The 27344-nt window shown below is 38.0% G+C and overlaps 1 protein-coding gene across 7 annotated transcripts in view; it reads left to right on the forward strand.

Annotated features, from left to right (window-relative positions):
* Window positions 1-27344, forward strand: part of pde8b (phosphodiesterase 8B) — a 38799-nt gene that overhangs the window by 1535 nt on the left and 9920 nt on the right. For 2 of the 7 annotated variants that reach the window (XM_054611871.1, XM_054611874.1), the window contains exons 2-13: window positions 298-300; window positions 10494-10550; window positions 17793-17983; window positions 20407-20466; window positions 21166-21223; window positions 21502-21590; window positions 21722-21800; window positions 22550-22690; window positions 22776-22864; window positions 22954-23008; window positions 26065-26116; window positions 26927-27004. In XM_054611871.1, the coding sequence (XP_054467846.1) occupies window positions 298-300; window positions 10494-10550; window positions 17793-17983; window positions 20407-20466; window positions 21166-21223; window positions 21502-21590; window positions 21722-21800; window positions 22550-22690; window positions 22776-22864; window positions 22954-23008; window positions 26065-26116; window positions 26927-27004 (952 nt within the window). The remainder of the gene's footprint in view (window positions 1-297; window positions 301-10493; window positions 10551-17792; window positions 17984-20406; window positions 20467-21165; window positions 21224-21501; window positions 21591-21721; window positions 21801-22549; window positions 22691-22775; window positions 22865-22953; window positions 23009-26064; window positions 26117-26926; window positions 27005-27344) is intronic. The other 5 variants (XM_054611873.1, XM_054611870.1, XM_054611872.1 and 2 more) reach the window with 5 other exon arrangements.

Here is a 27344-nt window from a genome sequence, read left to right on the forward strand (position 1 = left end):
TTATCCAAAGCGACTTACAGTCAGTAGTATATTACATATCATTCACCCATTCACACACTGATGACAGGCTACCATGCAAGGTGCCACCATCAGACTCTAACTAACATTCATGCAACATCCAGTCCACACCGATGGCAAGCCTTCAGGAGCAACTTGGGGTTAAGTGTCTTGCCCAAGGAGGGTATCGAACCACTGACCCTCTGATTGGAGAACTACCTTGCTCTCCACTACGCCACAGCCGCCCACACATGATGTGATGCGTGAACCGTTTCTGTCACAGATGCATGTGATAAATAGCAGGTGGGCTTGCAGATATGTGTGTTTAATTGTTTAAAATGATCTGCGGTTGGATCTGACTTCACAGTAGATGCATGCTCATCCTCATTCAGCAGCAACTGTTGCTCCTGATACAACAAACTAATGACTACTCGGCCTTCAGCTCCATGCAGCGCGTAGTAAAAACAACTAGATCCTGATTTCTGTGCCACCCCTCAAACTAAATACCAGCCTGGCTCCTCCACTGTCCTGGAGGTGCATGTACTGAAGCCACAACCTGGCAACCTAAACATTGTTGACCTGCTGTTTGCATAGATGAGATATGTTGAGGTCAGCGGCTGTGGTGTAGTGGAGAGCAAGGTAGTTCTCCAATCAGAAGGTCGGTGGTTCGATACCCGGCTTCGGCAGTCGATGTGTCCTTGGGCAAGACACTTGACCCCAAGTTGCTCCTGAAGGCTTGCCATCGGTGTGGACTGGATGTTGCATGAATGTTAGTTAGAGTCTGATGGTGGCACCTTGCATGGTAGCCTGTCATCAGTGTGTGAATGGGTGAATGATATGTAATATACTACTGACTGTAAGTCGCTTTGGATAAAAGCGTCTGCTAAATGACTGTAATGTAATGATCGTGTTTGACAGGAGATCAATGTGGCTGTTACATTTAGGTTTGTCCTCTTTGGCAATGAGAGAGAGAGACGGATCAGTTGTTATTTTCCTCACTTTATGATCTGACTTTATTAACATTTAATAAATAGTTTAAAACATACTTTGAATGTATGCATTTATTATCTGTTTATAGCCTCTACAGCTGCTGTTCAGAATCAGAAGCTGTTTATTGCCAAGTACTTTACACATACAAGGAATTTGTCTACGTGATTAATTGGTGCGTAACAGTAAATAACAAACACAGTGAAATAATAAAGACATAATTTAAAAATAGAAATATGAAGATATATAATAAAATATGGTAAAAAAAAAAGTAAACGTTGAAGAAATATAAATGTATATCTGCTCATAAACTGCATTATAGTGTGTAATAAACCATTTATTACCTGTTTATATGCTGCTTATCAAAAGGTATTACAGTAAAGTTTTAACTTTAACCCTATAAGTGTTTCTGGTGTAATGTTGGTGAATTTATCCCATAAACTCATATTTTTTACACGTCTCTGCACTGTCTGAATGTGAGCTTATTTACAGTCTATTGTTTATTATCTATAAGTGCGGGCCCATGGCAAAAGGTTCCCTGAAGATGAGCAAAGATCCAACGGGTTCGTTCTTGTGCCTCAAAGGGCAAAGAGTCAAAGGATCATCTGTAGTTTGACCACTTGTTTGATATTCTGTTAAATTCGGTTTGGCACAGGATTTAACAGAATTATATTTATCCGCATGGTGAAAAATAAGTTTATTTATTGCATTAATCAGACAGAAAGGCTTCATGTCAAAAGTCAAACTCTAAACTCAAAGTGCACTAAGTAGCATTTCTCCAAAGCTTTCATCTCAGGGTATTCCTCAGTGGACGAAGCAAGCATAAAAGCTAATAAGTGAGAATGTCACATTAATGTGGTCAGTTTTCATCCAGTCAGATCCCTGGCTGGAGTTGTGTACTCGTCTTGTCAGATTATTTGTGTTCCTCTTAACTCCGTGATGGATCTCTCTCATGAGGGAGCATGAGAACAGATACTTCTTCATATTTATGATGGCGCCCCAGAGGATGTAGCTGTGATTTGTTAAGAAGTGGTGGAGCAGATGACCATCAGACCCTCAGAAAAACATTAACCCATTCAGGCCTGGACTCACAGAATGAAATGTGATTCAAACGTAACTTTTTTTTTACCATTTTGATTTTGGTAAACTATATTTTTGGACATTTGGATTAAACAAACTAGCGTACTTTGACATTTGTGGATTTATTTTTAACGTTATGTTGTTATTATAACTCTGGACTGAACCTTTAGAGGCTCCACAAGTGTGTTGAGTTTAAACTTTGCTAAGAGTTTATTAGTCTGGAATCTTTGACTGCGTCCAAACATCCATACTTAAATTATATTTATATTATATTAGTTACAAAGTTAAAAAGTATTGCAATATATTTAAAAGTGCTGTACTTTTAAAGCGATAGATAATGACTAAACAGACATTTATTAAAATGAAAAACTTGCAGATTGCAACTTTACTTCTCAATATTCCTCAATTTATAGCCTTAACTTGTGTCTTCTGATTCTAATATGGAAGAAAAGTGTCTCAATATGAGTCATCAGATTGAATAAAACATATTAAGTATAACAGGAGGCTTCTGATCAACAGATTAAATGAATAGTTTTATAATAATTTTGGTCCAGCAGTTTGATTCTATTTTATAGATTTGTGTGATTATATTAGTTTGGCAGTGTGTGTGTGTGTGTGTGTGTGTGTGTGTGTGTGTGTGTGTGTGTGTGTGTGTGTGTGTGTGTGTGTGTGTGTGTGTGTGTGTGTGTGTGTGTTGTGGCTGGTTTGTCAGCTGTTCTCCTCTCTCTCTCTGAGGACTGTGAGAGGATCAATGATGCCATTTATTATTAAAACCATCTGCCTTTCCCTGCAGGATCTTCATAAACTGCCATGGCATTGATCATGCTCCTGTGTGTGTGTGTGTGTGTGTGTGTGTGTGTGTGTGTGTGTGTGTGTGTGTGTGTGTGTGTGTGTGTGTGTGTGTGTGTGTGTGTGTGTGTGTGTGTGTGTTTGATATGCACCAGTCATTTGTTTACCCCTCTGGTCAGCACTGCGGGGATGTGAACATCCACATGTGGAGGAGCTGATGCTGGTTGGTCTGTACAGAGATCCCTTCAGGGCCTCTGACACAGTCACTAACTTATAAGAATGTAGGATATACAGAGAGGGAATGAATCAGCACTTTTGTCAGGTGATCACCATCATCATCTCTAGTTTAGACGTACAAGAAGTTTAGTGATGGTGAACAATAAAGCTTATGTGCTTTTGAAATAGAAATGAACTTATCAGAACTATCAGAAACACAGTTGTTCTAAACTGGTAGTAGCTCTGTGGAAAGTGTCTTTGTAGGCTATGTTTATTTCTGCAAATGAAAAAAGACAATATTGAGAAAAGAAATGGAGTGATAACAGAATGTAAGTGACAAAATACCAAGAACATTGAAGTTACAGGTCACAGCAAAAGAAACATAGTTGAATCAAAGTCTGTTTGAGATGCAGAGTAGATGAATCAGATCTTAACCGCCATTTAGCATTTTATTCTGACTGTTTTTAGCCTGTTGTTTCATGAGAGGCAGTTGTTTTTGTTTGTATGGAAGTTTTCTTAAAGGGCCAGTGTGTAGCATTTAAGGGTATCAATATGCAGAAATAAAAATAAATACAAATACGTATGTTTTCTTCAGTCTAGGATCACCTGATCATAAGAATTGTTGTTTCATTTCTGTAGAATGAGCCGTTTATATCTACACGCCATGTTTTTCACGTCGGCCGCTATAGATACACAAGACAATTACTGTATTGTGATATAAACCATTACCACAGCAGAATTTGGGCCATATTCATACATGGTCATGGACTATTAAGCTGTAAAGCTTGTAACACTTTCTCAATGTTGGAAAAATCCCAATTCCTGCCCAGTCAGAAGTGGGCGGGACCAAACCTCGACCTGATTTAAAGCACACCTGAGCTGCTGAGAGTCCGAACTCAGGCCGTGCAGATATTTGTTTGCTGAAGCATGCTGCTATCAGTGTCTGTAAATGGATGCATTTTGTGGGCACGTTTCATTATTTGTCATCAGTATTGATGTTATTGTTACTGAACTGCCTTTAAGTGTTATTACTTGTTATTTCAGATTTATTTGAGCACTTTTTTGCACCTTTACTGAAGCTTTTAAACCAGATCCAGCTATTGAAAATGACTTTGCTACAGTCAGTCTTCATGTTTCATCGGCATGATGTGAAGGCAGTCTGAGTCTTGGATGTAAGAGGGGGGAGGTGTGTGAGAGCAGGAATGTCATCCAGACTGAGAAGTGGAAAATAGTTGAAATGTTGGACGGGGACAACTGTTTACATGTTGAAGAAGTTCCTGTAGGTGTGTGTTTACATGCATGTTATCTCACTGGAGCATAGTCTGGATTTTTATCATGCACACTCATGTTTCCATGCTCTTTTTTTTTTTGGCGTAGTTTTGAAATGAAGTGAATGATCAGTAGCAGAGACGATGACACTTTGATTTCTTAAGACAGATGCTGCAGGTTTATTTGGGGGGGATTCCAAACCAGATTCATGCAGAGCAGTTTTGGTGGAATAACACCCATTTTCAAATTCCATTAATAGATGAGTCAGGCGGAAATGCATTGACCAGGATTAGCCTGGATCCTCATTCAAAAATGGGTCATAAGCGGAAGTATCTGTCCTAACAACACTTCTTTATTTACAACTGTGTTCGCTGGAGAAGAACTCGACCAATACAGGATTTCTACACTGATAGCATTATTTGAGACATTTTAGAAACATATAATCTAACTAAACTGTACGTTACACTTTAAATATACATCAAATTTGGTTAATAAAGAATTGTGACATATTGCAGTTGAATATATATCCCTGCTTTATGGTCTGTTTGACTCTAAATGGAGCATCATTTACTAAATGAACATCATGCTGTATTGAAGAAGTCTTGAAACTAGAGATTGAGACCATAAACTCATGTTTACAATGTTTACTGAGGGAATAAATCAAGAGAGAAGTAGAGTCATTTTCTCATAGACTTCTATACAACCAGAGGAGTCGCCCCCTGATGGACAGGAGAGAGAATGCAGCTTTAAGACACTTCAGCATTGGCTTAACACGGTCACTGCACATCTTCTAATAAAGCAGAGTAGAAAGCGTTAGAATAGGAGCTCATTTGCACATGAATTAAGAATATTTTTCAACAGTTAATATTAAAGAAACAAAACTGAAGGGGGATTTAAGAAACTACTGTCATTATGTACAACAATATCCCCTACAGTGCGCTATTAATGGCAGTGTGAACATCAACTTTAAAGCCTGATCACATGACAAACCACGTCAAACCACGTCACAATATCAGTTGATCGGTGTGAGCTTATCGTGACTTCACACTGTGGAAAGAAGCCTAACGGATGAGGGAGATGACGGCAGCAGCGTGCAGACTGCGGCGAATAGACGGCATTGTTGCGCCTGTGATTCACGTAAACTCCTAACAATGATGAGTGATATGATATGAGGAAAGCACGGTATTTTACTGGCAATACACAAAATAAATCCAATAGCTTATCACTGTGGTTCCTAATGCATAAGATCAGAGGGTCTAACCGCGCTCTGAAAGCCACAGTAACGTCATTCTGTATATCGAGATGAGAGATACACCACTCTTTGTCACTTTGCTCAAAAATGATTAGACATTGGCCTGCGAGTGTAAACAACTCTTTCTGTTCTGCAGCCATAATGTAAACTCACTTGTCATCTTTATAATCTAACATCATTGTAAACAGTGAGAAAACACCTTAAACATGCCATAACTTTGTTTAAGTTTATTGCATTCTGAGGGAATAAACTCGGGCCTCCACAATGAGAACAATGTTTGATCTGTATCCTAATGTGTATACATTATATGCAATGACATGATGTACCTAGGCCTCAGAAAGTAATTAAGGCTTTATTTATACAGCACCTTTCAAAGCCGACCGCGCAAAGTGCTTCACAAAAACAAAGGAATGAGCTGGAATGACTTCAAGAGGAAGGTTTCCACAGCGAGAGAAGCTTTATTAAATTAGCAAGAAGATCTAAGTTTGAGGGTTTTTAAAATGTGGAGGTGCAGAAGGAAAGGCAACAATACTGATGGCGTTGCATGTTCGTGTTCTGAAAACAATGGGAAGTAAATGATTGTGGTTTGGCTGTCTTGATTTTGCTCGTTTAACAAAACACACATAACTCCGTCTGAACACAGAGGTGATGAACATATTTATAGATTCAGTGTGATTTACACTTCCTGAGGATATCATCGTTTGTGATATAACAGATTTTGTATCCATTTAGAAATCCTAGAAAAAAGAAGCTCCATACAACTTCAGAACTTGCCGTTTTTAGGTTTTCTTTCATTATCAAATGAATCCAGTGACAATTGTCTGTACACTCATGATTACAGTGTAAAGAGGAACTTCTAACCGCTAGTTCGGCATTCTTTTAATGAAACCAATTTGCCAAAGTGTAAACAAATATTTTCTCTCACTCCATGGCAGCATTATACTTCCTGTTTAGATCCTCAACAGTAGGGGAAATGATCAGTTCCAACATATAATCATTGTCAGTTACTGCCTCATATGCTATTGATGTTTTGCTAAAACAACACAAGAAATCAATGCACAACACATACAGACCTGCACTATCAATGGTATTATTTATCTTAATTTTATAGCTAATCTACTTGTAACTCTTTGAGTGTCTTTGCAGTATGTTGTGATTTCCGATTTGGGATTATAAACCACTCCATCGTCTTTATATCTGCATGTCTTTTTATGTAAATCTACAGCTTCCAAATCACTGATAAGAACAAAAATACTAACTTATCTCAAAAACAGGTCTTTGCAGTACTTCCTGTCTTTCTTTATTCTCTTTCCTCCAACTTTCTATCGACTCTGCACACTTTCTGTCCTCTCCCCTCTCCGTTGTCTGAATCCTTATGAATGAAGCGTACCAGCAAACTCCTCATGCTCCTCCTCCTCCACCCATCTCTTGTCTTTTGTACTCTTTAATCTCCCTTCACCTATTTCCCCTTCCTGTCTCCCTGTGAGGATTTCGTCACCTACTCTTAAGTAGAGATGGTGTCCGATGACATCACAGTCTTAACTCCTCTGACTGATCTCCCTCCAGATTCTTCTCTTAGCAGTGATTTTCTGTATTGTCTGTCCCCGTTTGCACCGACTTCCTTCCTGTTCTGGTTCACATCTGGCTGCTTACTCTTCAAGTAAAACACAATTACTCATTTTCTCATGAAGCACAAACCCGCAACCCCCCCCCTGACATCTTTGGAGCTTCTTGTTGTCAACAGTGATTCAGTCCCCTCAGTCTTTTTTTTATCTCCTAACTACGAAACTGAACCACTTCTGGTCTCTCTTACTGACTTCTGTAGTTCAGATCTCCCTCGGGTCGTCACTTACTAGCTAGACATCATTTCTCAGACCTCACCGTGATCCCTGACAACAAGAACGTGATCCCAGCTCAGACTTCCAAGAATCTCTTTGCACTCAGAGACAAACAACTGACTCTCCTGATCAGGGATGTTCTTTCCACCAGGGCAATTGGTTGAGGTCAATTATGGTTTATTATCTACAATTATTTATGCTCCGCAAAGGTTGTTCTTATTAGCCATCTCACTGCTGCACATATTTCTGGTTTAGCCGGACATTCTTTGCTCTTCTTGGATACCAGGACGGCAATAAGAAGAGGCCCAGCTAAAGTCTGTGTATCGGGTTTGAGCGTGTTTTAGTGTTTGCATTGTGTAGTTATGTGAGTGGTCTTATTGTTAACAATATAAGCCTTATGCTTCACACAAAACATGATGCGACAATTAGTTTTGTGTTTGGTGTAAACATAGGATTAGTGATGTTATGCAAAGTGTGTACAAGCTAGTTGGCTTGGCTTACATCCATGAAATCTTGTATATTGTGTATTGAGTCTGTGTAAGACTTCTGTATAATACTGGAGCACCAGATGGGGAGACTCTAAATCAATTGCCACCAGGTTTTTTTGCATACTTACCCTGACCATCAAAATAATTTAATCCATTCTTTTCCAGACGGTGGCTAAGTGGATCGGCTGTTCATCTAGTGTTTTTGTAGAAAAAACAAGAAAACAAATCTCATGCATTAATTATCGTTATTGTGGGAGATTTTATTGTTAATATTGTCGAGCCTACGCTCTACATTCTGCAGATGCACCTAAAAGAAAGCATCTTTTCACCCGAAAAGCAGCACAAAATGTTTAAAAGAACAAGTCTTCTAATTTAATGACATTATATTGCACAAAGAGGAGTTGCTACCGTTTGTAAGTATTTTCTGATGTGACGAACTGATCAACTAAACAGCATCATTTGTCAGATTTTCCCACAAAATCACTTTCTTCAGCTGCTTCACAGTTTAATAAAAAAAAACATCACGTCTTATTTGAGGATTTTTTTCTTCTGTGGAGCAGCTCCAGGAAGTGATTTGTTTGATTTAATAGCGTGCAGACTTCATGGAACTCTTACTCTCTATGCTTGATTATGCTTTGATTCGATTTGGATTTTTTGCAAGAAGAAAAAACAAGATCTCTGCACAGACGTTTAGACATATTAGTGGGCACATTATGTCTTTTAAAGGCCTTGAAAATGTAATTTCTCAGTCAGCTTCTTACTCTGAGTGATGGGTTCTACAGAAACAGACCATTTAGATCAGATAGATTGATGGACAGACAGATAGATTTTAGCAGGATCAGAAAAGATAAACAAGAATAACCAATTAATGAACAGTGAACATAAAAAAATACTTTTTCTTTTACATTTTCTTAAATGTATTTCTTAGTTCTTTGTTGAATTTCTTCATAGTGATACGAGCATGTTTTTAATATTTTTATAACATTTTCCTCTCAGTTTATAACCCTTCTCTCTGTCTGAAAACATTTTCTGTATGTTGCCTGGAAGTATATATTTTTTCTTGCTTTATACATAATACATAATTTATACATAAATATTAAATCCAAGAACTTCAAATAAATTGAAATTCTTTTGTTTTGGTTATTTTGTTGTTTGGTTTTTTTGCCAGTGTTTGCAGAACTTTCAATCAAAACTTAATCCCAACACACTCAGTTAAACTCTCAATAAATAATACCTGGATGTTTTTTACACTCTTACATACGACAATGCTCATTTTGCTTCTGCTCTTTAAATCAGAAATATGTGAATGTCAGACATCAAACAGCACATAGTTTGTTAAAAAGATAAAAGAAGTATGGAGGAATATTTTATGTGCTTACTAAGCTTCTGTTTCCGTTTCAGTAGATATTCATTCCCTTTAAAATTGTGTTTTTATACCACACTACACACAAAATAACAAATGCGATATGAAAAAAAAAGCCTTATATTTGAAGTAACTAGATCAACATCACTGCCAAACATTTGGATCGTGTGAGGTTGCATGCCACTTACCAGTATGTCATAGCTGGTGAAGTGGGGTTTGTGGTTTGTGTCCAACACTGATGCTAAGTTTTATTTTTTCTTCGCAAATATAATAATGTTCTTTTGAAGCAACATAGATGCATGTCACCCAAATTTATTTCTTAAAGTTTAACACCATAAAAGCTCTGGATGACGTTTAATTGGTTGGTTAGTGGCTGGTTGAGGCTAGAAGTTTGTCAGCTGATGTGACCGCTGACAAATTACATGTGGTTTAGTCACCAACTGGTGTCTCCTTACTTTTTTTGTGGATATTTGTCTGGAAAGAAACCTTAATCTGGACTATTCCCCCGTGGATTATAAGTGTTTCTTACAAACATGTTTGCGCCACAAAACCACATATTCCAACAAAGATCTTCCAACCACAAAAAATGAGTCAGAGGTGGTTCATCATCAAGTGTTGTCCGCTGAGATGCAACACGGTAAATACAACAGCTGATTCATCGTGTGTCCAAAGTGTGGTGTAAGCATGTGTGTGCACACTCATGTGGCCAAGCAGCTCGTTCACGGCAGAGTGACGCATATACACGTGTGTATATATATATATATATATATATATATATATATATATATATATATATATATAAATACAGCTCAGGGTGTGATGCTCCTGCAGTGGGATTATCCAAGTCAATCTGCGGCTGCCTGCTAATTCCTTCTTCAAGAGGTTTGAGTGGACGGCTCCATTCTGGACGGCTAATACTTAAATGTAAATATCCACTTCTGCAGCGGAGGAGAGAGAAAATCTGAAGTAAAGAAACCAGATATTTGTTGTTTTTAAGAGGCTGCATGGACTCTTAGATGTTAAAGAGGGAGGTAAGAGAGGAGATTAAAGGAGGTGAAGAGAGAATCAAACACAATATGCCAACATGCTTCTGGACATGAACGGTCAAATGGTAAGAAGTGTTCGCAGCTTTCTTTTGTTTTTGTGTGTTTTATTTTGAACGTGTTTGGATTGTGGCAGAGTGATTCATGTGTGGTTTCATGTGTTTCCTGCAGGTTTCATCTACAGAACAATGTGTTGGACCTATGAGACTGACCCAAGAGCCCATCCAGGTAAGAGACTCCCTGACATCTGGAGTCGTGGTGCCTTTAGTCCTGTTTGTGGAGCTCACGGTCAAATGAAAGAATTAGAAAATAGGAAACGTTTCCTCTTTCTTTGTTGTCTGGATAGTAACCTAGATCATGTTTGATAACAGCAAGTTGAGTTTCCTCGACACCTTTTCATGAATATTTGGCTGCAACTAACGATTGTTTTCATTAGCGATTAATTTGCAGAATATTTAATGATTAACAAATGAATCTAGTAGTATATGAAACGCCCAAAAATAATCAAAAACATCACAACTTTTACGAACCAAATGTCTTGTTTTGTTCACCCAAAAGTCCCAAAACCCCCAAAATTGTAACTTTACAATGATATGTGACAAAAAAGCAGTGTATTCTCTCATTTGAGAGGCTGGAATCAGATAATATTTCACTATTTTTGCTTTAAAAATGACAAACAATTAATTTATTGTCAAAATAGTTGATTATTTTTCCGTCAATCTGTTAATTGTTTCAGCTCTACATGAACATTAATGATGATTTTTTTTTGTCAACAACAAAAAGTCCCATATGAGCACTGAAACACATCTTTTACGATATTAGGGATTCAGGTCATAATGTGATTCTTATGTAAGTGACAAAATCTAAAGTGCTGGTTTTGTGCAAAAAAACAATGTATTCAAGAGTTTTTTCTGAAGTTAAATGAAGCTTTAAGAGGAGTAATTTGTCTTTTTAGTCCAAAATGTCCTCTTGAAAAACAATGAAGTTATCCGTTAAATAATATATTATAATAATAAAATAGAAATATGTCCCCTAGTTGGTTTGTGTCAAATTTAAAATTAAAAAAAATATAAAAAATCATCAATGGATTTGGATCTAACGCTTTTTCTAGAAAAATTTCCCAAAACTGGAATCAATAATGAAAACTATATTACACTGTATGATTTATATACAGAGCTGAGTATACTTTAATTAACTGTACATTCATGGCTTTGAAAGGATATTGTTAATAATAATAATAATAATAATAACTTTATTTATATAGCACCTTACAAAACAAAGCTACAAAGTGCTTCACAATAAAAACATACAAGCAAATAAGATCCAGAACCTAAGAGGTAAATCTAAATAAAAAACATGTAAAAGTGCGTCTTTAGAAGAGATTATTCTGATGTTGTATTTGCTGTCTCAGACACTTTGTCCGTCGTCTGTGGTGTCAGAGAGTTTCCTCAAGAGGAGTATTTCAAGGTGAGGGAGGGATTGTCTGCTCATCCTCTGGTCGGAGGGATTAGGTCCATGTGCTGCTCAGATTTAACCTTACGCAACAAACAAAGAAACTCTGCGAGGTGACCAGCCGGTGTTTTCAGACGTCAGCGTTCCTCCGTCAGGAATCTTTTATGAGCTGCTTTCATTTCATTTGCTCCGGTTTTTTTTGACCGATCTCCAGGGGGTTTTCTTTGGGGGTTTAAGCTCCACTCCGGAGCGGTGATGTGAGAGGCCTGGCATGCCACTTGTGTTCATGTTGTGCTACAGTATCCTCCTCCACCTCCACCTCCACCTCCTCCTTCTTATCCACCCGGCCAAATAGCATCGCTCCAGGAATCTGTGGCGGCGTGCAGGCAGGTGGAGCGACCAAGTGGGCTTTATTAAAAAGCCTTTTTTAAGACCCCTTAAACTGCTCTCCCCGAAGTTGTTCCTCCAGCCCTCTGACGGATCCCCCACCACCACCACCACCACCACCACCCCCCCACTATCCTCGCTTTACTCCTTCCTCTGGAATGGAGAGATGAAACGAGGGAGAGATAAAATGCTCTGCAGGAGAGAGAGAGAGAGAGAGAGTTATATATAGTGAGTTTTTCCTTGACATTTACTGTTACTGCCTCACAGCCCTGGAGAGTTTCAAGCTCTCCAGATACCCCCCCCCCCCCCTCACTTCCCCCTCCTCCCCCTTCAGCTTATCTCATGATTCATGTGTGTTTCACTCGTTACACAGATAAGTGACGTTACCGTAACACACACACGTATGTTTTAAGGTTTTTATGTCTTGTTGGAACAGTTAAAAGTGTTGTCATTCTGCTACTTTAACCCTTTAGTAACCTTTGTTTTTTCTTGCAAAGTTACAGGGATTTGAGCATTTTATTAGAGACAAATATATTAGTCAATTGATCAATTAGTAGATTAGTAGAACATTTATTGCAAAAAAGTTAATTGTATAGCCAATGATGTAATTTTTGAAGCAATAGTACCCCAGGTTTTTTTGGTCTTCTATGGTACAAAAACTGAATGCGTTGAGAAAAAAAGAAATGTCAAGTTGGACAGAAAATAATCAGCATATTATTCTGAAACAATGCACAGCCGAAGCTTCAAAGCGTTCTGGCAGTAAAACAATGTAATAAATCCTTAAACACTTTGTGTCCAAAAATCATTGCAGAGGTCCAACAAGCCAAAGGAGGTTTGGGGGATGAAGGGTTAACAGCTTGATTTATGTCAAAAGCCTCGACAGTTTGATACAGTTTATTAACTCATGTGGGATTGTATGATATAGTTTAGCATGAAAGTTAATTCTCCACCGTAACAAAATAAACTGCTTTTACAAAGGTTTTGATTGACGATTATATATATTTTTTATTTAATCTCTCGATTAATCATTGAATCTATTTAAAGCTCAAGTAAAGCTTGTTTTTCCAATAAAGTCCAAAAGTATTTGGGATTTTATGGTGTTTTTGCTTAAAAATACTTAAACGATGAATCAAATATTAATCTCTATAGACAGATCTCTTCATATGAACGTAGAATCTGACAATAGCTAAGTATCAAAAGCGTTTCCGTTTTGACCAACCAATCACTTTTGAGCAGGCTTTTATTGAAAGCAGGTAAACAGTCCGTGTGTATCATATGGGCAGAAATGCAATCTGGGAACCTATGTTCTCGTCTTGACCTTTTTGTTAACTTTAAAAATGTTTTATCTGTTTATAAAGATGAGATAAGACGTCATCTCTCAACGCAAACTTCATTTTTGCTCTTCAAGTTGCAAATCCGACTGTAAACAATGACCGGTGCACAGAAGAGGAGGTCTTGGTTCTTATCAGGGTCTGAAATTTAGCAGCCATCACCTGTGTTGTTGTTTGATATCCGCTGGCAACTTCTTAACCACCGAAAAATTGTCCGTTGCCTCCAAAGGATAAATCATCATCAGGCCGACAGATTGATCAATTGTCAAAATTGCTGGTGGTTAATTTCCATTTACATGACAAATCATTTCCGCTCTATTCCTGGTGGAGTTAGAAAGCGGACCTCGAGTTAGAACATTATTAAAGAATCAGAATCTGAAACTGTTTATGTTCATGCACATACAAGGAGTTTGGCTTGGTGATTGGTGCATGACAGTAATCAAAGCGCAGTAGTATAGACATATGATGTAATTAAGAATAAAAATATGAAAATATACAATACAATATTAATAACTATAATAAAAACTTTAATTAATCAAAATGCACACAGTAAAGAAAACTAATTATGTCCAAAATGTTGTTATAAAGTTCTTGTACAACAGAAATTAAACTACTGTTTATAAACTCAGTTCAAAAACTCATATTTTTACATATTAATCATAATTTATATAAATATTTGAGTTGCTGAACAGCCTGAAAACATGTCTGCCCTCCTTCCTAGTCCCTCTGATACTCTCCCACACAGATAAAGCCCTCAGAGCTCAGTTCGCCCCAATGACACCTCTCTGTGTTTGGGAATCTCCCGCTGTCAGATGGCATCTGGCCCGGGTGTGCAAACACCGAGGATTAACCTCTGACCTCTGGAGATGTGAGGCAGCTCTTAGCAGCAGCCGTCAGAGAGAGCGGAGACTGTACGGCGTTTAAATACAAACCGAGAGCCGTGTTGTTTGTGTAGCTAAACACATTTACACTACTTACTCAAAGGTTTGGAGTTTTATTGAAACTTTTCCTTCAAAAATGACTTTTTTAACAGAGATTTAAAACAGAATAATTCATCACCATATGTTTTATTTACAGTTTAAATAGTTTTGACCCCAAAAGAAGAAGATTAAATGATCCAAACTTCTATTTAGTCGATGTTCCAACAGTGTTTCATGACATAACTTTAATTGTGAATGTGTTGTCCAGTCCAAAAAAGCAAAGTAAATTGATCGTTATTGAACCACAACAATGCAACTGGGTTATAAATACTCTCTCTCTGCAGGCGCCTCAGTTGTTAGACTGACGGGTTAAACTGTGATTTGTTCAGCTGGTGCTAATTCCAACAGTGCTAACTCTAAATGAACCTTCTATTTCTGAAGTGAAGTTTGAAGAAGAGCTTTGCTAAAACAACACGTTGCATGTTAATTCCAGCTTGTTACAGGCTGCATTATTGTAAAATTCTAAAACAAGAAGCTAAACTGGTTGAACCTTTGAACAGCGTTTTGTTCTTTATGTACTAAACTAAATAACATATCTAAAAAAGGACTTTCTGCAAACTGAAAGGATAATAATTCAGGATTACAGACTTCTGAACGATGGTGAATGTTGGAAAAAGCAAATTGTATATTTACTTTAAAAACCAGATAATTGTGTAAACATACATTCATTCGTGTACCATTAACAGTGTGTGTCTCAGACAGACATGGTGGTGTTTAAATGTCTTTGTCAGTTGGAGGTATTAAAACCAGCCTCCCACTCGTCCCCGGTGACATATTTGGGTAGCAGGTCAGAGATCTGTGCGGCCGCCGTCGTCCTGCGGTCGGCCGGGTGCTGTGTGTGTGGAATTTCACACATTGGCCCCATGGTTACACAAAGCGCTGCCACGGTTACGCAAGCCAGCACCGGATCAAAGACTGTGGACTTTCACAAGCACTCACCAATACCAGCTCATTTTCTCCTCTTCTACCTCTTCTTCTTTTTCTATGTCTTCTTCTTTTATGTCGTCTTCTTCTTCTTCTACGTCTTCTTCTTCTACTTCTTTTTCTTCTTCTTCTACTTCTACTTCTTTTTCTTCTACTTCTTTTTCTTCTTCTACTTCTTTCTTTTTCTTCTTCTACGTCTTCTTCTTCTATGTCGTCTTCTTCTGCTTCTTCTGCTTCTGCTTCTACTTCTTCTTCCACTTCTTTTTCTTCTTCTACTCCTTTTTCTTCTTCTTCTACTTCTACGTCTTCTTCTTCTCCTACGTCTTCTTCAGCCGTTCTCACCTGCTCTTTTCTGTATTCCTGTCTTACTGATTCTAAGAATGTACACCACAGTGCAATTAATCAGGTTGTATTATGATTTTGGCTTCCAAATATAATTATTTTTATTTTTATTTATAATATGAAAATAAGATAATTGACATAAAACGATCATTGTGTCGTACTCTGTTTCACAATGACACATTTAACCTAAAAATCCTATAAAGCTATAAAATGTTCTTTCTTAATGAATGATCCACGATACAGGAAGAGTGAGGAGTCCACTATTTTCACCAACTCGCTCGTTCTCCATTCTCTCTCTCTCTCTCTCTCTCTCTCTCTCTCTGCCTCACCCCAATGCTCTCCCTCTGTCTCTCTATCCTTTGTTGTCCTCAGAAGGAGTCAGGAGGTGATGCTGCTGCGAGGCAGAGCTCAGTACTGTTGGTTCTGGCTGCAGACCAGCTGTTCGTGTGTGTGTGTGTGTGTGTGTGTGTGTGTGTGTGTGTGTGTGTGTGTGTGTGTGTGTGTGTGTGTGTGTGTGTGTGTGTGTGTGTGTGTGTGTGTGTGTGTGTGTGTGTGTGTGATTGTGTGTCTCTCTTACAGTGTTGTATTTCCTCACCACTGTACCAAAGGTGACTGGTGTGTTCGTGGTCTGAACACAGTGTGGGATCAAAAACAAGAGTCTGCAGGCTTCATGTCTGTTGGTGTAAAAAAAAAAAAATTATGAGCTGCTCAGTTTTTTATTGATGGAATGAGTCTTAACTTAAACGTTGCCATGACGTTTACATGATGTGCTCTGTTTAGCCCAGGTGTTCTACATTAATCTATTGAGGGTTTTGTTGAGGGCTGGAATGTATCCCAGCATGCAATGAGCAAAAGAGCTGCCAGTATATCACAGGAGGAAACTAGCAGATGGATGAACATACTTATAATTTTGGACAGTTCTCAGTGTTCAAATCCCCTGAGCAGGTCATGTGACTGTGGGAGGAAGTGCACTCGTTCTCAGAGAGAAGATGCAAACTGTGACAGGGCTATTATTTATAGTTTTGTCCTTTTTTAAATGTATTTATTCCTCTTGTGAGTAGCTGTGTTGCTGTGTTTAATATGACAATACAACGTGTGACGGAGACAGTGAGTGCTTTGGGAACATATATTTGTACTGTAAATATTGTTGCTGTCACGGATTGTACATGTTTTCCCAGAAAGAAAAAGAACATTCATAACCAGACAAAAAACCGAACCACTTAGTCACAATAACTTATTTTGTTGAACATTATATCTTCCCAGAAATAATTTAATGCCACTTATATATTAATAATATAATAGCAACAAGATGCAAATATATTCAGACTTTGAGACTCTGAAATTGTAATGTTAAAATGTTTTAATAAAATATTCAAAATAAATAAAACATAAGAAAGATCACATCCAAACGCACCGCTAAATAAATTGGACTTACAGGCTCTGTTTACTAAAAGGTGAATAATGAATGAATAAAATTTAAAAAATCTCTGATTTCATGTGTTTTTTATGTTACATTTTTAATCCTTAATGTTTCAAAGTAAATGTTATAAGACAGCTGAACACCCTATTTGTTTACCTTTTTTTATGTCTTGAAGCTTGCAGTGGTAACCCTGCATTTAATGTCAGATTGCTATGAATTGTGGGTAATTCCCTTGGGCAAAGTCTGCAGAAATGCAGAGTTACGGAAAGTGTTCATAAAGGGCCAAAAATATCTGAGAGAGAACCTTAAACGTCAAACCTTAACTAAATGATGTCTCCTTAATGATCAAAAAAAGCCAACCTTCAAAAGGGAGATATGTGTTGAAGGGTTAAATATCTCTGAAAGAAACTTAACTTAAAGAGGTTTTGCAGTCCTGTTTTATTCTTAACCCTGGTCGTACTGTAACCTCGGTGTCAGAAGTGTATCTTACAGCTGAAGTCTGGAGAATGTCCTGTCTGAGTAGTAAATGTAGTGAGGACCCGCTAACATAGATCTTCCTATAATTATCACCGTAGTAACAGCACCGTCCCACCTGGGCGTCCATTCCATTCTTTTCCTTTTTCTCCCTCCTCAGGTCCTGCTGGTGTTCGCCAAAGAGGACAGCCAGAGCGATGCCTTCTGGTGGGCCTGCGACCGCGCCGGCTTCAGGTGTAACATCGCACGCACACCTGAGTCCGCCGTCGAGTGTTTCCTGGAGAAGCACCACGAGATTATAGTCATCGACGCACGCCACTCGCGCTACTTTGAGCCCGAAGCTGTGTGCCGGTGAGCGTTGCTTCTTACTTCATCTGTGGATTTTTATACCATTGGGCAGAGCCAGGGTAGCAGTTAGCCCCAGGCAGCAACCTCAAGTTCAGAGAATTGAAGCCAATTAAGAAAGTGCCTTAAAGCTGCATTCTCTCTACTGTCCATCAGGGGGCGACTCCTCTGGTTGTATAGAAGTCTATGAGAAAATGACTCTACTTCTCTCTTGATTTATTCCCTCAGTAAACATTGTAAACATGAGTTTATGGTCTCAATCTCTAGTTTCAAGTCTTCTTCAATACAGCATGATGTTCATTTAGTAAATGATGCTCCATTTAGAGTCAAACAGACCATAAAGCAGGGTATGCTTTAGGGCGGGGCTACACACTGATTGACAGGTCGCTACTACGGTGGTGTTAGATCTGATGGTGTCCGCCAAAATGACCAACTCCAGGCTACAAAACGTCAGTCCATAAACCAAAGGGTGATGTCACAGTGATTAAGTCCTTTTCTGATATATAATGTATGTTTTGCCCCTGTTTTCACTCTTAATGCTGAGCTAAGCTAACCAGTTGTAGCTTCATATTTAACATGCAGACATGAGAGCGGCTTCAATCATCTCATGTAACTCTCAGAAAGACCGCCAATAAATATATTACCTAAAACTCCAGACTGAGACCATTTAGTCGTATTTTGGCACTATTTTTGAAGGACACTAAGGCTCTAACAAGCAATCCCAAAACAATTCTTGTTCTCGGTTTGGATATTTGTAATTGCATAATACATCTGGACAGCCCTCACCAGTAGCTCATAAGACTCGACAGAAAAATATTACATTTATTTGGTGACAATGTAAAAAAAACCAATTTCACATAATGATCTTTTCTCTTAAAGAACCAATTCACATTGTGACTTTTCCTTTAAAGTTACACAGCATATTGTTATTTCTGTAAATGCTCTATTTATCACAAAGCATTTATCAGTAATACAGATTTTTATTTTTTAAATGTTCAGGAGCTTCTGAAATTCTCAGTAAGGAGCACCAGTGCTCCCAGTGGAAAAGATGAATCTGTATCTTTGTTTAATCATCACATTGCCCTGTGATTCCTTGAAGAACTGGCACAGACTTCTTCTCTGTTGCTGCTTTCAACACACATGTTTGACATTAAACAAAGAGGCCAAAAGGCCAAAAGGTTCAGATAATTCTTGTAAAAAAAGAGCATGCAATCCTTCCTGTAAATCTAAATCTAAATTATTTTTTTAGCTAAAACTATTAATAAACAAGAATATCCAGAGTTAAATGCAGCTGAACTGTGAACAGCTGTAGTGGAGGGTTTGTTTGCACCATCTGGTGTTCACTGGAGGAATCTATCAAACTGAAACTACACTCTTTAATCCTCTGTAGTCTGATATCTGGAGCTCTGACTGTTGATCAGTTCATTGTTCTGCTCTGGAAAGAAGAAGCCGTGGACGCTGGATGTCACAAAACAAGTGTTTGCTGACGTAGAGCGACTCTCCAGGCAGTTTGTTAGTTTACATGAAAGCTGGACGGTGGCCCAGAAGAGTCAAGAGTAGTAAACATGTAGGAGTCTGTCTTTTTTTCTTTCTTTCTTTCTTTCTTTCTTTCTTTCTTTCTTTCTTTCTTTCTTTCTTTCTTTCAGTCTTCCTTTATTTCTTTATTTCCTTCTGTCTTTCTTTCCTTCCTTCTTTCTTTCTGTCTTTCTTCCTTTATTTCCTCCTTTCTTTCTTTCTTTCTTTCTTTCTTTCTTTCTTTCTTTCTTTCTTTCTGTCCATTTTTTCCTCAGAAAAAGCTCCTGGCCTCTTTTCAGAAACTCCTTTTGATTGCAGAATAACCTCATTCCTTCTTTGTTCTTGCCAGGTGTTAGTTGAGTTCATTCTGGCAGCACTGAGTTTGTCCCCTGTTATGGGCATTTTTTACATTTATGCAGGAGGAAGTGTATTTACACTTGAAAACTTAAAATATGTCCTCCTCTTCTCACTGACTCCCTATAGAAAATGAAGTGACATTTGAATCAAACCAATCTTTGATTATTGCAAATAACTTCGTAAAAGCTGGATAATTTGCTTCTACTTTTTGACCTCTATGAACAAAGGACTTGTGTTTAGAGCATTTAAATGGGTTTCCACTGAACAAAGTGTTAAATGTGTGTCTCATGGTTGTGTTAACGCTGTGTGAATAACCTCTGGATGTCACTGCAAGGTCTGTAAGGATCTTTTATTCATGTCTAAACATCCTTGCATTTTGCTGGTGTTTTATCCTCATTATCTTTAGCTGAGACTTCCTTCTGTGTTTATTTCTGCAGACTTTGGGGCTGTAGTTATTGTTTGGTGCTGTACAAACCCATCCAAAGTTCATCCAGAGTTAAAAGTGTGCATGAAATTAACCCTTATTGACTTTTAATCCGCATTTGTTTTAATTCCAGGTTGATCCGTGCAACGAAGCCGTCAGAAAACACAGTTATTCTCGCTGTCGTGCCACAAAAGTAAGTTTGATTTTTACCTTTTGAAGACTTTAGGTTGTAGGTGTTTTGTGCAGTTTCCCCTTAAAGTCCCTGAAAACTTTGCCTTAAAGCAACAAAACATTATTATAGTACTATGTACTGTGTACTATATAGTATAGTCCAACACACAAAAACTACAATAAAGTCTTTACTTACCTGAATGAGTGAATGCAAACTCAAAAACCTCCTCCTTATGTCCTGGTTGTCTTGGTGTTTTCACATTTCCTTGATCTATGAACGGAACTCAACACTTCCTATAATTTCACAATAAAAGTTGCAGCCTTCCCTTTATGGAAAGGTTTTTAATGTAAATCTGTTCTGTGAGATAGCCAAAATTGTTCTATTGTGGGCCAAAAATGCACACTTCCTGCCTTTTCAAAAGTCAGAATATGTGTCTATTCCTTGAAGATTTATATTCCTTTTAGTACGTAAGGGTCCACAAATGTATATGTTATTTAAAAGTAATATTCAAACTGTTTCAAATAAACAATTCTATAGTATTCCCCATCTTTGCTGAGCAGGATTTTTGCAAAATAATTTAAAACCCTGCCTAAAATATACGCTGGTTGATCCAAACAAATAAAAGCTCAGGCCTTTATTTGCAGTTTTTTTTCGCTCAATGTTTCTGAAAAATGATTCTGGTTGCAGCTGCTCATGATTCCTTTTTCTGTCGTTGTACAGACCTGCTGACCAGGACGAGCCATCTGTTCTTCCTCTCCTCTGTGCAGGATTTAACAGAGTACGTCTCACCACTCACCTTTCACTCCTCATGTGTGTTTACAGCAGACTGAATGTGATATCCTGGTTTCTGGTTGATGCTTTTCATTGAGCCTCTAAGACACTTCAGACGCTAAAACGTAGGAGGCACTTATTGTCAGTGTTTGATGGTGTGAATATGACGTATAGGAGGTTGCACAAACAAGTCTCTACTGAGTAAATCCTGACTCTTTGGATTTTTTTCCTCTCCCCTGTCTCTCTTTCTCCTTCAAACACCGCTTAACCTCGTTCTTCCTCCAGAGGTTTGTGGAGAACAGCAGTGTGTCGGCCTGCTACAATGAGCTCATACAGATCGAGCATGGAGAGGTGCGCTGCCAGTTCAAACTCAGGTACGGCAGACGAAAAAAACCTAGAGACACATTAATGGTCATATGCATGCATGCACAGACACACAGACAAGGTGGGGGTGTTTGTAATGGAGTGACTAATCCTGAGATGCTTCGGCTTTATTGATCCACAGGGCTTGTAACTCCGTCTTCACGGCTCTGGAGCACTGCCAAGAGGCCGTGGAGATCACCAGTGAGGACCACATCATACAGGTAAAGCACAAACATGCACACACAAGAGGTACATGGAAAGATCTCTTAGAGGATGAGGCAGGTGAAATTCTATATTTTTGTTGTTGTAAAGAAATCCCATGAAAAGATCAAAACCAACAACAAAAACTTTAAAACTTCCAAAGCTTCTTGGAGGATGTTCATTTAAAAAAATGTAATCTAAAACAGATTTTATCAGCAAACATTCCTCAAACAGTTGTAAATTGTGCGTTTCTTGGGACTATATTGACGTGATGTTACCAAAGTGAGCAATAAGGTTATGAATGATGTGAATTTTAGCATTAGCTGAGTCAAAGTTTGGATAAAACTGAAAGGGTGAGTTTGGATTTTTTGAAGTAAGGTTGTTTGTATACTCCCTCTTCTGCGAAGTAAAATTACTTATTTTGTCAATGGAGTCTGGAGGCTTTGAAGAAAAAGTCTTGGAAAAATAGCATTTTGAAGGTAAAACATACTTTGACCAAAATTAGAATGTTTAGGTTTTAATACAGAAGGAACACCACTGAGTTGTTATACAATAATATAAAAAAAATAAAGAGAAAAATAAATAAATAAGGGAACCTTCCTTTAAAGCACCAGGATGATGTATATGGGATCAGTTAAATAAACAGGAGCTCTATGGTTGGTTGGATACATTCACTGTTGGTTTGGTCTTTTCATAGAATTTCTCATCAATAGTAAAACCATCAAATATTACTAAACTTTAACTCTACGTCTTCCTGGTTTGGTCCCAGTACGTGAACCCAGCGTTCGAGCGGATGATGGGCTACCACAAGGGGGAGTTGATCGGGAAGGAACTGACCGAACTCCCCAAGAGCGACAAGAACAGAGCGGACCTGCTGGACACCATCAACACCTGTATTAAAAAAGGAAAGGTGAGTCTAACACATCCTTCCATCCACTCATCTGTTAAAAGAGACAACGACGTATCACTGCCTGACCGCTCTGCTGTCTCTGAAGGAGTGGCAGGGCATTTACTACGCCAGGAAGAAGTCCGGCGACAGCATGCAGCAGCACGTGAAGATAACACCTGTGATCGGCCAAGGAGGGTAAGCTAAGATTAATCCACACAAAGTGCTCACTCTGCATTTCCAAGAAAACAGAATCACTGACGGACTCTTATCTCGACTCCCAACAGGAAGATCCGACATTTCGTGGCCATCAAGAGACCTCACATAGACAACAATAATCAGGTGAGTCATGTGACGATCTAATGTAAGACACAGATAAGAGACCTTTTCCTTTTTGGTTATGATGTAATGTAGGGGGTGCATGAAAATATTGAGAAACGCGATATTGTTATTTTAATATCGTATTGATTCCCAAAACTCTATCGATTTTGAATTAATAGTTTATATGCAATTATTCCATTATTAATACATTATTCAATTTGCAGAAAGATGTGTCCTCTTAGTCTTTAAGCCCTCACAAAGTAATTGGATGTAACAGGGACTGTGATTTATGCAAATGCTTATTCAACTGTTGTTTATGCAATTGCAAAAAAAAGTTTTTTTTCACTCAGATTTTACGCATGTGGTAAATTATATGTTTTTTTAGACTATTACAGTTTTCCTTAAATTAGATATTTTTTTAAATCACAATATATTGACACAAACAAAAACCAAAATCAATACGAGTGCACAATTCTTTCTTATGCACAACCCTAATTAATTGATCTACTAAGTGATGATTTCAGTCATCACATTCAGGTCTCTTCGGCAGACATTTAAAGCTGGACCACTTTTCTTTGCATGAACTATTCCAGCATAAATACCTTCTGCAACACTTTTGAAATCCTAAACCAAAACGCTGATTTGCAGGCTCTAATGATAAATCCTTAGTTTAGAAGCACACTAGCAGCTGCTGCTACAAAATTAAATTTACAAAAGCATGTTTCTTCTAAACCCAATTTTGAAAATTACATAGAGGATTTCTTTTTTTCTGTTGTGGAACTTAAACAAATGTCCATCATCAGTCCTGATGTTACAGCACAGCTTGGCCCACTCAAGCTCCTGCTGGAGGAAACAAAACTCTGCTGACAGTTAGCGTTACACAAATACTTCAGATGAGCTGTTTGGTCTGCTGAGTGTCAGATTTAAATACCTCACCGGGTTATGCAGCCACACAGGCGACGATGCACCTCTGAAGCAGGTGTGCCGCCGCTCTCCGCTGGGTTCTGGGGCCAATAGCGTCATACTACGCTAAGCTACGGCTAAGCACCAAGGATTCCCCACTAAGGCCCCCGAGAGGGCCAGCAGCCAGGCGCCAGGGCTATTTATACCCCCCCCCACGGGGCAAAGCTGCACAGAGACCAGCTTTGGCTCGTTGCTCTCTTTCATCGTGTGGACATTAGGTGAGTCAGCCGTTGGCGTCCGCCTGCAGAAAAGCCCAAATGGCATTCATTTCTGCTTTGGGATTTGGGAATCCTTCGACATGGCAGCGGCTGATCCCATTCTCGAAAAAACTAAAAGAAAGTCATCCCCTAACGACCTGAATCATGCAGCCTCAAACGGTGGGAACAAAAGTGACATTTTAAAGTGAATCATCTGTGAGTCATGTTACTTCACTAAGAATCTATTATCCGTTTTGACAACCCAAGGCCACAGAGGTCCTCTCAGGATAGCCCTGATCTGATACATTTGCCCCAGAGAACTTAAAACCACACATTATTCCTCATCTATTCCCACCCAGACGTTTTGGCTGAGGACCGCGGTTTTCCATTTCATAGTGTTGTTTAGTTAGCAGTATTTGTTTTAAGCACTGCAGATTTACAGCAGGTTTACGGCCACTTTTGTTTCTCTTTCCCTCTCGATTAAAGGGCCATCATAATCTCAACTATTTCCCGTCTTCAGTCAAGTTAATTCAAAATATGTCGTTTTTTCAGATATCTGTTTGTGCTTCGCAGCCCAAGAAGCCCATTAAGACGTAGCAAGCAATAAAGTCTGGCAACCTTGTATGTCATTAGAAGTGTTTATACTGTCTTAATCCTATTTACTCAGAATGGGACGCACTGGAGAGCAAGAGACTTAATGTAGAGAAGGGGGGATGGGGTCAAAAGAGAAAATGAGCAACTGTGCAAAAGTAAAAAAAATGATATGCAATTAACTAAAATATCAGAGACCCCCTTTCTCTGTACCATTGATTATTGTTTATAAAAAAAAGAATAGTTCATATGTGCACATTCACGTTACATAAATGTGCAGGGTGCACCGTCAGCAACCTGTAAAGGTGCAGTGAGTCATCGGGTGAGGACAATCTTCTGTAACCGGATTAAACCGGCTTTACTTATCCATACCTACATAACCTCAGCGTGGATAACAGGATGTACTGGAACAGTTGACACCTGCATGAAAATGCATTATTGCAAACATGAGGGAAATATGCTGTAAAGTTCACAGTTGTATTTTTTTTACATTTTATTTAATTGTAAAAAATTAAGAATTATTTTCTTGAATCTTGAGTTTATAGTTTATATATATACATATATGATAAAAGGATTAATGAGGAACAGTGGTAACATGTTTTGGGTAAAAAAAAAAATTATATAATTTTATTTATATATTTCTTTATAAAAAAAATTATATATGTGTATATATATATATATTCATTTTTTATTTTATTTTTATATATATATATATATATATATATATATATAAAATTAATAAAATATAAAATAGGAAATACATTTAACATATTACAGAACTGTCACTCATACAATGATACATAGGCTTACAACTAGTTATGGGGGTAACATAACACATAAGAATGGAGGCACAATCTAAATGTGATGGTATGGGGTAGAAATGTGAAGCTGAAAGATAAAATAAATAAGTGGATGAATATGTAGAATAAATTACAAAACGCTTGGACCGCGTGTTTACAAAGTAAAGTCAGTGTTAACGTGACTGATTATCTGCAAACACTTCAATTTATCGTTTGCCTTTTTCCGCCTGAATTAAAAAGTGTAAAAAGTTGTTGATATGAGACGGAAAGATATCTTCAAAGTCAAGAGAAATATCAACGCTGTCTCACATTAAAGGTTTAATCAACAGAAGAAATCCTGCCAGTGTGCTGCTTTCAAGGAACAGGAAATCAGACTATCAGATTATGTTCCTCACAGCGTCGGTGAACCGGCCATGACTCTTGGTTGTCGTCCAAACTCTCAACTCTAACCGTCTCTCTCTCTCTCTCTCTCTCTCTCTCTCTCTCTCTCTCTCTCTCTCTCTCTCTCTCTCTCTGTATCCTTCAGGTTCACAAGTTCAACAAGGAGGAGCGATGCAGCGGGGAACATTCTCAGTCAGGTAACTCACCACCACACACTTTTTTTAATGTTGACAGAGACTCTTTATTAGACAGGTAGATAATTATAGAATAGTATTACTTAGATGAGGCGCCTGTGTGCTGCCATTACATCTGAAACCCAAAGTTTATTATGGGACTAAACTAGAAAAGTGAAAATATAACTGCATACATCAGCTAATAATATTGTTAGTTGATATTAAAAATAAATACATTTAAATATTTATATTTTTCCTTAAATATGTTGGTTGAAAAGGAAACATTGTATTATTCATTTTCCTTTTTGAGTCCTTTCATTTTCCTTTTTGTCAGTTTTTGTGGGGATCTGGGCACATTTTTAATTATTTATCTATTCCATGTTTTCCATATTTCTAATTGTCCTTATGCATATACCGGTATAATGAGAAGGGCGTAATCATGCATGTCCATTACTGGTTGGATGTACATAATGAGCAAGGACTTATTTCATTTCTGGCTACCTAGACAAGAGTTGCAACTTTTTAAAGAACTAAATAAAAATCTATTTTATCAAGTAGCAGACAGAATATTTTATCATCAAGATAGTAAAGAAAAGTCTTTAAGGACTATAAAAATAGCTTTTTGGAACCTTACAAAATGTTTTATTTTTCAGAATAATGTATTCCTATAGTAGCCCTTTGGTTTGAATTTACATGAGGCACAAACTGGGGCATGATGAAGTGATCAGAGCACTGATAATGACCTATATATATATATATATAGCATGTTTAGACTGCAACAGTCTAAACATGCTGTTCATTTAATGTCCATTCCTTCCCTCTACCTCTCTACAGAGTGCCATTCTCTACGTCACCGGGACCGGAGGAAAGACTCAATCGATGCCAGATCGCTCAGCTCTCGCAGTAGTGACGGTAAGACCGTTTAAAATGCATTATCTTTTATTTGAACTTCTTTGACTACGTTTACATGCACTAAATATTCAGTTTTTTCACCGTATTCTGTAAAAGACAAGGTTTATTACATGGCTTATGACAATTAATATTACACTAATGCTCCTAAATACATGCTGCCGTGCATTGCAGTATGTGTGCATATGCAAAAACATGTTGATATCCAAGTCTAGATGTGTTTCTCCTTCCAACCAGAGGTGTGGACTTTTATCTTTTGGCCATGCAATTTCTGCAAAAATGTTGCTAGTTTGTTTGTGTATAACTACTGCGAAACTCACCGAAAAGACTGCGAACAAAAAAA

The sequence above is a fragment of the Anoplopoma fimbria genome, chromosome 14, assembly GCF_027596085.1.
Source record: "Anoplopoma fimbria isolate UVic2021 breed Golden Eagle Sablefish chromosome 14, Afim_UVic_2022, whole genome shotgun sequence".
Taxonomy (NCBI): domain Eukaryota; kingdom Metazoa; phylum Chordata; class Actinopteri; order Perciformes; family Anoplopomatidae; genus Anoplopoma; species Anoplopoma fimbria.